At 32.6% G+C, this 13,745-nt stretch overlaps 2 protein-coding genes across 2 annotated transcripts in view; one reads left to right on the forward strand and one right to left on the reverse strand.

Moving 5' to 3' along the window:
• Positions 1-13,745, forward strand: part of LOC114330054 (plasma membrane calcium-transporting ATPase 2) — a 631,040-nt gene that overhangs the window by 40,391 nt on the left and 576,904 nt on the right. The gene's annotated exons all lie outside the window — the stretch shown is intronic.
• Positions 5,115-8,315, reverse strand: LOC126878658 (uncharacterized). Its single transcript, XM_050641499.1, has 2 exons — positions 8,216-8,315; positions 5,115-7,381 (listed from the first exon to the last, which is right to left on the reverse strand). Exon 2 carries the CDS (start codon positions 7,367-7,369, stop codon positions 5,990-5,992), a length of 1,380 nt encoding a protein of 459 aa, XP_050497456.1. The 5' UTR covers positions 7,370-7,381; positions 8,216-8,315; the 3' UTR covers positions 5,115-5,989.

The following is a 13,745-nucleotide window of genomic DNA, read 5'->3' on the forward strand; positions in this document are numbered from 1 at the left end:
AAATAATTATGCAAAAGTATCGTCAATCTTTCCTTATTCTTTTATTTTGTTATATAAGAAATTATACATATTTATTACAATTTTTTATCAATAATGATATAGATAACATTACTTGGTAGTTGTGCACTTAAAACAGGGTAAAAAAGTTAATTTTTTTGGAAAAATTATTGAAAAAGTTTATAAAGAAAAATTGACGATATTTTTGCATAATTATTTATTACTAATAACTGCATTTTTTATTCACTTTTTTAAACCATGTTGAAAATATAGCTCGTGCTCTTTCATTTGACACCTGTGGAATGGTTCTAAGGTCATTTTTTTCTGACTTATGTTATTGCAAAAAAATGTTCTCTGGGATAAAAAATTTGAATAAAATTTAAACAATTGAATGAATCGCTTTGAAATTTTTATCACATATTAGGCACTAAATAACCCTCATTTGACAAAAATTTCAAAGCTGTACACTAATTTTTACAAGTTATTGAGAAAATATTTTTTTTTGCAATTCCGAATTTTTTCGCAATTATATTAACAATAAATGAGTATATCAAACTTTGTAATACGTCATTTTAAAGCTTTTTCCATAATCTCGAAGATATTTGTACTAAGAAAATCATAAGTTTAACTGTTTTCCGTTGATTTGAAAAAAAAGGAAAAATGCCATTTTTTTGACAGTTAATTGTTTATAAATAAAAATGACCGCCAGATCCTACGCAGAAAATAGTTATAATTTGTTCCTATTGGTATTACCTGTCGAAAAAACGCTTCAGTATCCTGGCTGTTCAAGTGTCACGAACATGGTATATTTTTGTCTTATTACCCTGGCCTATTAAGGAGAAAAACGGTGTTTAGTCTGTCACTCGAGTTCCCAAATATAATATATAACAACACAAGGCGATAATAACAGATAACAAAATATATTTAGAAATGCATAAATAATACAGCGAAAAAAATCGATAGAATTAAACTATACATACTTTAAATAACGACACCCCCATCGAACAAGGTTGTAACTCAAGTTACATCTTTTTTCAGATTTCAACACAGGCGAATTCAGCAAAAAATTGGGCACACATCAATATAAACGACATAGTTTAATTCTCAATAGTTTGGCTAATACTCAATTGAAAAACGTTGTATTTTAACTTACGCGTGCCATTTTAGCGTGAAAAAGGCAGTAACACTGGATACTCCCTATGTAAAATATTTACTTTTTTTATACTTGACGATTAACAGGGTTTTTAAATGAGTTACAACTTTGTTGCACGCATGTTTAATTTATAACATAGTCAAACATATGGTGCATCTCATAAGTCAAATTGTCGAAATAAAAGTAAAAACGGATTTACGGAGTTTTTTTTCCTTTTTGATAGTTGCGGTGGACAAAATAAGTATCGAATAGTGTTTGCTACGTACTTCTATGTAGTGAAAAATTTAATATTAACATTACACATGTATTTTTAGAAATATCACATTCACAAAACGAGGGTGATTCAATGCATGCCCTTATAGAAAAAGGGAAAAACATTGAGACATAATAGAGAGATATTGCAAATTTAACACAGCCTACGTTGCGCTATTTACACCGCGCTATGTTGACAGAATTGACATTTCTCAGACGTTTCATAAATGCAGATATTGCTTAACATTTTGGTTGCGGTATTTTACGGCTCGATTAAGATTAGTTGTTGTTTATCTAATTTGTACTCAAAATCCAGAATTTAATTTAGATGGAAGAAAGGTTTGTATTTTCTTCCAAATATCGAGCAAGAGAAACAAATGATCCTTGAATCCTTGATCCTCTTCATGTTTTCCTGATCTAACGTAAAATTTTCAGGAGAAGTCAATGGATTTTGACATAAAACTTGTTTTAATAAACACAAATCGTCATCAGACGTAAATCTACTTTGCTACTGTCTGAGGTACCCATTTTAGCAAATTATTACGAATAAATTTGGTTTAAATGAAAGGTAAACAACAAACATAACCTGAAAACAAAATAGCGCAACGAATACCGCACAGCGTAACGACTCCCCTAATAACGGCAGGCCGTATTTCCAATAACGCAGCGTAAGCTAGATATCACATCTGCGCATGCTCTACTGTCAAAATAACGCGTGCTGTAATACAGCAAGTGCAAAAAGACTCAGCAATATCTCTCTAATAAGATAATATCTTGAGCATATAATAATATGCTCCACACCAATGGATAACCATGATACGATACGCCAAAGCATCAGACAAGACTAAATCCGTAACTGAAATAAATCAGAAGCAAATTCTAAATTTTATCCCATTTAAGGACACAAATGTTAATTTTGAAGTAGGTATTAATAGTAGAAGAGTAAAGTAATAAAGTAACATGGTTTAAAATTAAATATTTACAGATACGCAATAAAAATGCGAAAAATTTGAAATATTTTATACCATGGTTTTTTCATAGTGATAGAATATTATTGTTATTGTAAAATTTATAATTTCCAATTAAAATTGTGTAAACTGTGAGTTGATATTTTGTTTAAATATACCATAAAAACTAATTTTCTCCTAGCTATATTGCAAATAACTCAAAACATACAACCATTTAATAGTTAAACGGAAAAAATAATTAACACGGAGAGTGTAAAATGGTTGATAAGCGAGTTACAACCTTTTTCTAAGAATACTCATGTTTAATCTCAAGGTTGTATCTTAATCAAACTCAAGATTCTCAATAGCTAATAAAATTACAAAGCATACATCTAACAGTAATCCCTTATTATGGTTATAAATATCATATCACATTAGTGTAAAAGGGTTTAATCATTTCGCTACAAATTTTTAAAAATTCATATTTTCGTTTTTTGCCTCTCCTGTAAAATCGCTAAAAATGAGTTACAACCTTGTTTGATGGGGGTGTCGATAATATAATTTTTAAATATGCTAATATACAGCGGAGATGAAAACCCTTCGAAAAATCGATGGTAAGACTCTATGGGCCAGAGCTAGAAGTACAGATATACGACGGAGATGCAAGGTGTATAACATTAATAACTGGGTAAGAAACAGAAGAATAGAATGGAATGACCACATAAGCCGAATGACAACAAATAGGGTAGTCAGAACAGCGAGAGACGGTTCCCCAATAGGAAGACGATCAGTGGGAAGACCACGAAAACAATGGAACGACAACTTACTAGAGGCACATTGAAAAAACAGAGACAGTTATGTCTATACAAAAAGAAGAAGAATTTTAAAATATAAGAATTTAGAAAGGGGGGTCGAAAGAAAAGTACTTAATCCAATTAAAATCCTTTAATAATAATATTGCATTAATATTTTATACTTAATCAAACAAATTAATGCACTGGTCATGGCAAAGAATAGCAATAAATAACAAAGAAGTAGATCAAGGAAAAATAGATATCGTTCTTCAAATAGACTTTTTTAGTGTCCTATTTCTTTTTAACACGTTCAGTAGATAGCGATGTCGGTGATTATATTTCAGACAGAGAAAATCAATAGCATCAGATCGCATCATCCACTCATATGTTCGGAATGCTTATTTATGTACACGTATTTTATTGGATTGCATTCAGAATACTCTCATTCTATAACCAATCGAATCGTGCGAATTGAGAACTGTCTGTCAGTGCTAACGATATTTTCATGAGGTTTAGCTGAAATGTTTGCAATGTGCATAACAGTGCGATGTGGAATGCCGTATAGGGTATTCAAATTTTAAGACAATATTTTGTGTTTTAATTATACCATGGAAATTGCTCTTTGTACATTTTTTAATAATGAGAATTTTTTGAAATACGCCACTTTATTTTGAAAAAAAAAAGAAGAGTTGATTGAGGGCGATATAGTATCTTGAGAGGGAAATAAAGTTGGATAAATGTTACCACCTGTTGCAGTTTCTCATAAAGTGAGTCTAAAGTTAAAGTGGAAAATTTCTTTCTCCTCTTCCTTATACCTTTCAGGTGTCGGCAGGGCCGTCTTAACAACCATCAGAGGCGGATTTGAAGATTTGCCGCCCCTGGGCTATCTACAAATTGCCGCCCCCCCCACCCCCCCCGGGAACCATGTAGGATTACCTCGGTACCGTGATGGGCCGACGCGACGTTGCGTCGGCGGCGGCGAGGCGGCCACGCTAAGCTTGTAATAAGCTCAAATAACATAGGTTGAACTGTCAACATTGAAGTTACGCTTCTTATAGTTGCAGTTATTGTTTTTACCATAAAGTATGATAACTTATGTTCCAACATTTTTATCAACTGGCAAATTATTAAAAAGATCATGAATTAATCGAAAAGTTCCTGTTGGATTTAATCAATAGATTTAAGAAGATGTATTTAGGAATTTCAATACAATTACTTGCCTAGGATTTTAATAATACTGTAGGCGTACTTAGATTTAGAATTAAGGTCATCTAAAATTTATTATTTTGTAATTTGCACGTATTAAATTAAAAATTAAAATACTAAAAAGGAAACGGGACAAAATGAAATTCTGGACGATAATTAATTGAGTTGTAATTCTTATAGTGTATTAAATAAAACTCACATTCATTACAAGGTCATACATCAAAAAGTCAGCCAAACAAATAAAAGAGACGTGTTTTCCTAATTTTCCTACCAAATACGTCATTCAGAAAGTTGCCTATTTGCTAAGCATTAAATCGTATCAAAAAAACAAATATTCATTTCAAATAGTATACAAAAGAGATACATATATTCCTACCAGATACGACCTAACCGATTACTGTAACAATTTCCCCTAAACATCACATTATAAAAGTAACTCCTTATTTTGCACAACGTTGCATGGACGAAGTTCACATGAAACAATTTACTTCAAAACTTTTTCCTTCTTGACTGATTAGCTGCAAACAAATCGATGATGTCATCATAATTTATTTTTTTTGTCATATCGGATTCGATTGACAAAACTGCCGACCAATTCAAACGATCATGTGACATTGTTGACCTCAAGTAGTTCTTTATCCTACGGAGTACGGAAAAAGATCTTTCAGCCGAGCAGTTAGATGCTGGCATTGTAGAAAATATCCTTAGGGCAATGTCAACGTATGGATACAAATCTTGCAGATCGTTATCATAAAGGAGCTCGCAAAAAGTGGGGAGTGTCTTTGGGCGATCTTCTTTGTCGATGGTTTTAATGAATCCAAAGAAATGTAGACATTCATTGCCGAATTCTTCCGCATCTGGCAAATCATTAGGATATTCTTTGCTCAACCTCGCTGCATTATCTTTTATGTCATTACTGTTCATAGTTGCTCCACTGATTAAAAAATCAAATCTTGCGCTAAGCAAACTGTACACTTCCTTTCTTCTGGTCAATTCGGATATGAGCCTGTCAACGATGACGAGATAAGTGTTGGTTTTAAATGCAATTCCACCACTGAGCTCAGTTTCATTATCTCTGGTTTCGCCCGCTAAAAGCTTTCGTTTCTTTTTTCTTCTGGTCTGGTCTTCGTACTCAGCAATACCAGCCTTCTCAAGGGCTCCATTTTCATAGATTTCAAACTCATCTCGAATACTGTTAACATATTCTATTAATGACTCATAGAGTTTTGCGACAGTTGATAGGTCGACGTATGTTGACTGTAGCTTTTTACTTGTCAGGTTGAACCTAGATAACAAGTCTCCCCACAAAATAGAGAGAATCGCTGTTTCTAGCCGTTGTATTTGCTGAAGGTATCCAGAAGCTTCACATCTTGTTTTAGGTTTCTCATTCTCATCATTTGATATGACGGTGAGTGCCTCAATTACTTCATTCCAGTCTCTGTTAAGGCTTTGACAAGCATCATCACGTGCGGACCAACGAGTGTCTGATAATTTCTTTAAACTAACATTCTCTTTTTTCACCAATAATTCTTTCAATATTTCCCATCGCTTGGTAGAGCTTGTGAAAAAAACGTAAAGGTTTTGAAGAAGTAAGAAGAAATTAGTACTTTCTGTACAACAGCTGGCAGCGTTGTCTCCAACTAAATTAAGAGAGTGTGCAGAGCATGGAGTATACATGGCAGAAGGGCTAACCTCACGAATCCTGGCTTGTAAGCCAGTATACATACCGGACATATTCGATGCATTACCAATGACTGACCCCTACAGTTTTCAATATCAATTTCATTTTCGGCCAGAACTTTAATAACTGCATCAAACAGAGCTTCTGATCTGTGGCCAACTGATGGAAGAAAACAAAGAAATCTTTCAACGGACTTTCCGTTAGGTAACACATACCGAAGGACTATTGCGAGTTGGTCTGTATGCGTAATATCTGGGCTAGAATCTACAATAATAGAAAAATATTTCGCTACTTTAACTTCTTCTACTATTTCTTTCACGACTTTATGGGCCATTAGTTTTACAAACTCTTCATAAGTAGTCGAGGATAAATATGAAGTATGACCCTGTCCGGGATTTCCATATTTAGCGATGTGCTCAGCTATGAATGGGTCAAATTCGGCAATCAATTCTAGACACAAGATGAAATTGCCACTGTTTGACAATGACCCGAATTTCTCATCGTGCCCTCTTAAAGGAAGACCTGCAGCTGCTAGGGATTTAACTACTGCAACCACTCTCTTCAGTACATTGCGCCAGTAGTTTTGCTCGTCTTCAATTTGACTGGTGAGCAGTGATTGTATTCCCTTTGATGACATCCTGGTTTTCATTACCAATACACATGTTTTGTGGTCAGAGGAATTTTCATGCGATTTCAAAATGTCATTGCCATGCTTCCAGTCATCACAACCTTCTTTCGCAAGTTTTGTTGTGCCACCAAATAATTGGCAGGGAACACAATACAATTTGCCACTGCTCTCGGAATACATCAAGTAGGATCTTTTCATCTCTTTGCCGTTTATCAGCTTTGTTTTCAGAAGGGACTTAGATAAATATCGATTTTGCCCTCCAATTAATCTTTTTGACCGTGATAAATCCATTTCATCTATGTTTTGGTTGATTCCTCTCGTAACCACATATTCACGAGTACGGTCATTTATCTCCCACAAAGCTGGGTCATCCACAATTTTAACATCCAAAGAATACGGTATCACCTTATCTTCATTTGAAGACCGTGATGAGGATGGACGCTCTGGTTCCTTAATCGATGCTTCAGCGTCATTAAGAGCATCATCACCTTCTTTTACGTGAGTCTGACCATAATTAGGCCTACCACTACCGCACGGAGTGACATTGTCGTCGGTAGGAGTACATTTTAAGTTTTCATCTTGAGAGTTGCTTTTCTTAAAAAAATTTGATATCTTTGCGGTTTTTTCTACTACTTCTCTTTGTTTTTCCAGTTTTTTCTGAGCTTCTTTTCGGTAGCCAGAACCACTCAATCGTTTCCGCCCATCACTCATCGTTAATATTTTCTGAAAATAAAATATTTCTGTAGTATAAAGTATTTCTGTAGTAGAAAAAGTATAAATAGTTTAGGATGTTATGTCTACAAAAATAATTGATTAATTACATAACACAAAACTAAGAACTTCAATTTTAACTGTTAAAAACAAATGTAAAGAAAAAATGGAAACTATTCTGAAGGACTACTTTAAGCACTATGTAGTAACGTATGTTTTACAAGGTCTATTAATTATCCAAGAGCGGGACTCTACTGTAGGCCTACTGCCTGAGTTTTATAAAGGTTTTATACGAGCACGGTTGTTACTGGATCACGTACAGTTCGCCCAAAGTATCTGTGCACTTGACTGTAACAGCTGTAATAACATTAGTTAAATGGAGAGTGGGCTATTTTCTAAAAACATTAGTTATTGGTTCCTTCTGCTGTCATCACAACACGACCTTAAAGTTTTAGGCAGCCGATGAAAAACATGTCTACTGAGGACGATAGAGAGAAAAAACTGTTTATTTCCATTATTATTTGGCTTACACAGTTCTGTGTTGTTGTATGGAAATATTTTGAATGTTTTTTGAATGGCTAGTCATGTGCACAGATACTTTGGGCGAACTGTAATATATGAGCAAAAAAATCTTTTCATATAAATAAATTACTGTATAAATAAAAGACTTTACAAAAAAATATTTATACAAGTGGCCTGAAAATATGTGGTTAGGGTTAGAAGTTAAGCAGTTAGGACGACTTGATAAATTTCCCTTATAAGCTAATCAGAACAACGGGATAGCGCTTTTTGGTGTTTAAATCAAAAATGAAATAAAATGATTGTATACTAAACTCTTTGACTTACCTGTCTTATCTTCAATTAAAAGTATTTCAGAAAACAATACACTCATAAACTGTCACACATAACCTATAAAGTCAGAGTAAACCACCAACACAAACTGAACAACTGAACTGACTGAGACTGATATCGGAAGCGCGGAGCGGCGGCGCGTGGCGTACGGTGGTTGCCAACCACTGTAGGGGGGGGCAGTGATAGTAAGGGAGGGGAGCGGCGACCTAGCCTGACGGCGCCGACGGGCGGCGGCGGGCTCGGCTACTTCAAACGATACCTCCAAACCTCAAAGCCTCAGAGCCCGTCGGCTGACTAGTTGCGCGCGGCGCGCGAATACTGTTGCGTCAAGGAACATACTATATTTCATTAACGTTACGTTAGAACTACAAAATAAATAGAATATATTAAGTGAATGATTTTTTTTTAATTCTAATTTACAAATTGTTATTTTACAAATTATTACAAGTATTTTTTCACATATTTTTAACTTTTTGAATAATTTTTTTTTTATTTTTATCTAATTTTGCCGCCCCCTGAAATCTGCCGCCCTGGGCTATAGCCCATTCAGCCCTTATGTAAATCCAGCCCTGACAACCATACACGGCGCCGGAGTGCAAGACTCATCTTTGCGCCCCCTTTTGTCAGAAGATTATATACCTAGGTTATAGGTATGCTAAAATTAAAGGTACATTCCATGTCAAATCACTCAGGCAAAAAATTTTGGATTTCTGATTTGTCTGAAAATTGGTATATAGCTTCTGCGGGACGTAAATATAAGATATTTAAGGTCAAAAAATCTTCTTCTTCTTTTTTTCTCAAAATGTTATTTTATGCGATTTTACAGTGATTTGGTGTTTATTTAAACAAATTTGCATTTTCTGTCGTAAAGTATCAATGACAAACATAATATTTTAATAGAAAGGACTCAAAAATGTCATTATATGGCATTATAACAAGTTATTTTGAATCAAAACAAGTTTTTGATCAAATTTAATAGTGTAAAAAACGTTAAAATGCCGTTTTTACATTTTCCTCCATTCCCAAAATACATCATCATCGATTTGGCTGAAAATTTGCCCACAGATAGCCAAAAGATAGGACTTTAAGTGGTTAGAAGGATTTGAATTATATTACAATACCAAAAAAGTTACATGCAGTAATATCAGACCCAAAAGTATATATTAGTCCAGTCGGGATAGCATTTGACCTTGAATGCCGAGATGCACAAAATTTTATTTTTCTGATCTTTAGGGGAGTCAATAGTAGCCTAAATTTAAAATCACGAATGAATTCCTCTCTTACGTTAGCCGCCATCTTGATTTTAAAGGAGAACCTGTTTTGATCAATACCTCCGCCATTTTTAACTTTTCGACAAAAATGGTAGGAACTGAAATTCTTTTTAATTGACGAATTGATGAATTCTTTTTAACAATTTTTGTGGTGAGGTCGATATTTTCGAGTTAATTTTACTTACAGTAGACGCCTATATTTTTGACTATAATATTGCTGTAACTTTTTTGGTATTGTAATATATTTCAAATTCTTTTCACCACTTAAAGTCCTATCTTTTGTCTATCTGTGGGCAAATTTTCAGCCAAATCGATTATGACGTATTTTGGGAATGGAGAAAAATGTAAAAACGGTATTTTAACGTTTTCTACACTATAAAATTTGATCAAAAGCTTGTTTTGAATCAAAGTAACTTGTTATAATGCCATATAATGACATTTTTGAGTCCCTTCTATTAAAATATTATGTTTTTCATTGATACCTTACGATAGAAAATGCAAATTTGTATAAATAAACACCAAATCACTGTAAAATCGCATAAAATAACATTTTGAGAAAAAAGAAGAAGAAGATTTTTTGACCTTAAATATCTTATTTTTACGTCCCGCAGAAGCTATATACCAATTTTCAGACAAATTGGAGGTCCAAAATTTTTTTTGCTCCAAAATTGAGTGATTTCAAATGGAATGACCCTAAAACTAATTATGTTTGCTTTCTTTATTTATACAGGGTGGGCCAAAGAAAACAGTCCACCTCCATATTTGGCAGTAGTTATTAGATTTTAAGGAAATGCCGAAACAGGCCAATTTTTATTTTTAAATTACAATTTTTTGATATACATTTCATATTAGTGACGTCATCCATATGGGCGTGATGACGTAATCGATGATTTTTTAAATGGGAATAGGGGTCGTGTGTGGTAGCTCATTTGAAAGGATGTTCAATTCTTTATTCAGCAATATAAACATTAATATCTTTATTTATACAGGGTTGGACAAAAAAACTTTTGAATTAAATTAATTGGCAGAAAAAGAAGAATCTATGTAATTTATTTAACTTAAAATACATTCTATTGCTGTCAGGAAATAGAAAATCATGTTTATTTGTCAAAATAAACATTGCTTTTTGCTTAAATTAAATGTTCAAACTGCCAAGAGGTAGGTGGGAAGCTGTTTGTGATTTCATTTAAGCGAAAAGCAATGTTTATTTTGACAAATAAACATGATTTTCTATTTCCTGACAGCAATAGAATGTATTTTAAGTTAAATAAATTACATAGATTCTTCTTTTTCTGCCAATTAATTTAATTCAAAAGTTATTTTTTTTTGTCCAACCCTGTATAAATAATGATATTAATGTTGATATTACTGAATAGGGAATTGAACACTCTTTCAAATGAGCTACGCACGACCCCTATTCCAATTTAAAAAAATGATCGATTACGTCATCACGCTCAGATGGATGACGTCACCAGTATGAAGTATATTATGCCAAAAAATTGCAATATAAAAATAAAAATCGAAATATTTCTGCATTTCCTTAAAATCTAATAACTACTGCCAAATATCGAGGTGGACTATTTTCTTTGGCCCAGCTTGTATATTAAAAAACATGGTTTCAGTATTCAAAAAGATCAATCTTATAAACTATACCATATTTTTTCAAAGTAAACCAAAGTCAACTTTTCTAGCTTTTAAGTTGGCAAAAGTTTTTATTGCTTCGGTGATATCTATTTTTACTTGCTTTTCTATTAGTCCAGGGCGCATCTGTTTTGAGATGGACGTTGAGAGGTGACTCAATTTTTTTTGCAGAAATTGTTTGAAAATAAATCAAATAATAATATTTGAGTTATCCTTCCTCTCAAAAAGGTCCGGAACATTGTTTAAATAATCAAAATGGCAAAAAATGTAGGAAAAATTCGATTTTATTCTTCGTTTTTTGATTATAACTTTAAAAGTATTAATTTCCGAGAAAAGTTGTACTAACATAAAAGTTGAGTAATTAAATTTCCTACAATATAGAATTGGTTAAAAATTTAAAAAATTGTCACACTAGTTGCAAAATAGCAATAATTGCGACAAAAAAACATACAAAATCAAGTATTGGCATTTTTAGTTTTTCAACCATTTATGCTACACTTAGGACCTTCATATTTCACCCAGAAAAACTTTATGATACAGTAAAACAATACTGTAAATTTCATTAAGATCGGTTCAATACATTTTGTAAAATAAATTTCGCAATCCAGCTTTCGCAAAAAAAATTCATTTTTTCAAAATGTTACAGGACCGAAAATAAAGCAGATAGCAAGTTTAAATATTTTTTGCTTATAAAAGTGTACTGTACCTTTCATTTGCAATTTGCAAAATTAAAATCGATTAATTACCACGGCGTCAGGAAATGTTTTAAATAAACATTAATTTTTAGTGCTACGCGCAGGACAGCGGTGTTCGTTTCACACAAGTTGATTTCCACCAAAATTTCTTCTAATCTTTATCTAATATATTATTTTCTTACTCTATATTTTGTTGTCTTTTAATATTTTAATTCCACAAAAATCAAACTAATTTTATTATTGTTTGTGAAATATTGTTTAAAAAATTGCATACATTTAAAAATAATAAACTTTTATTCTCTAAGTTAAAATATATGAACAAAGAAAGTTTTTGCTAATAAAAGTGTTATTTCAAAGGATAGAGTATGTGTTTTTATTTTGCAATAAACAAATTTATTTATTTATTTACATCGAAATATAATAAAAATTAAAATGTATCAATCATTATCAAAGGTCATTGGAATGACCAATCAGAGCAAACTCTCCGCTGTCCTGCGCGTAGCACCAATAATTAATGTTTATTTAAAAAATTTCCTGACGCCGTGGTAGTTAATCGATTTTAATTCTGCAAAATTGCAAATGAAAGGTACAGTACATTTCTATAAGCAAAAAAAATTCAACTTGCTATCTGCTTTATTTTCAGTCCTGTAACATTTTGAAAATAGAATTTTTTTTGCGAAAGCTGGATTGCGAAATTTATTTTGCAAAATCAACCGATCTTAATGAAATTTACCGCATTATTTTACTGTATCATAAAGTTTTTCTGGGTGAAATATGAAGGTCCTAAGTGTAGCATAAATGGTTTAAAAACGTAAAATGCGAATACTTGTTTTTGTATGGTTTTTTCTCAATCATTGCTATTTTGTAACAAGGGTGACTGTTTTTTAAATTTTTAACCAATTCTATATTATAGGAAATTTATATACGCAACTTTTGTCAGTACAACTTTTCTCGGAAATGAATAATTTTAAAGTTATAATCAAAAAACGAAGAAAAAAATCGAATTTTTCCTTAATTTTTTGACATTTTGATTATTTAAACAATGTTTCGGCCCTTTTTGAGAGGGAGGATAACTCAAATATTATTATTTGATTTATTTTCAAGCAATTTCTGCAAAAAAATTTGAGTCAACTCTCAACGTCCAAATGTACTAATATTTTTACAGATGCGCCCTGGTCTATCTAGGTACCTACTTATTAAAGCCAATTATTTTTTATCAATTTAAGTTTAGAAAAAGACCTTTCTCCTTCAGCTATTTATCTGGAATTGTTAAATATATCCTTAGAATGTAGAAATATTTGGGAAAACGGAGAGTAAATTATTTTAGAATATATAGGTATAACTTAAAATATCGAGTGGAGTTGTGTCTACATTTTCAAAAAGTATTGGTAACAATTCTAACTCATGGACTAGATCTTCACCATCTATATCAGATCTACTTCCAAGCGCTAGGTTTTTTTTTGTAAATTTAAACATTGTGTTGTTTTTAAGTTTCCTTCGGAGTTTCTCCAAAACAATATACTTTCCATGAAAGAAAAATTATAATTATGTTCCCTCAACATTTCAAATCTTACAAGACGGTGATTCATTATCACTCGACATTCAATATTGGTCAAAATATTGTACGAGTCACCTTTTTGAAATTATTGTCGGAATAATCTAAATGGGTTTCATATTTCACTTCCATATCGTAGGTGTAGTAAGCATTAGTAGCCTTTGTAAAAAATATCTAAAGTGCACTTGTATGATTTTGTTATTTGTAGTTTTTTTTAAGGACAAAAAGCGCAACTTTGAGCCTAGCAAGTTTTCAGCTTGCGCCCCTTGGACTTGGCGCCCGGGTGCCTCTCACCCCTTGCACCCCCGGGTTAAGACGGCCCTGGGCGTCGGATTTGGGACTTAGTTACGCTACATATTCAC

This window comes from Diabrotica virgifera, chromosome 10 (genome assembly GCF_917563875.1).
Source record: "Diabrotica virgifera virgifera chromosome 10, PGI_DIABVI_V3a".
NCBI classification, from domain to species: Eukaryota; Metazoa; Arthropoda; class Insecta; order Coleoptera; family Chrysomelidae; genus Diabrotica; species Diabrotica virgifera.

Bases quoted from the DNA above. Each gene is read 5' to 3' on its own strand.
- LOC126878658 (XM_050641499.1), bottom strand. From the start codon at position 7,369: ATGAGTGATGGGCGGAAACGATTGAGTGGTTCTGGCTACCGAAAAGAA.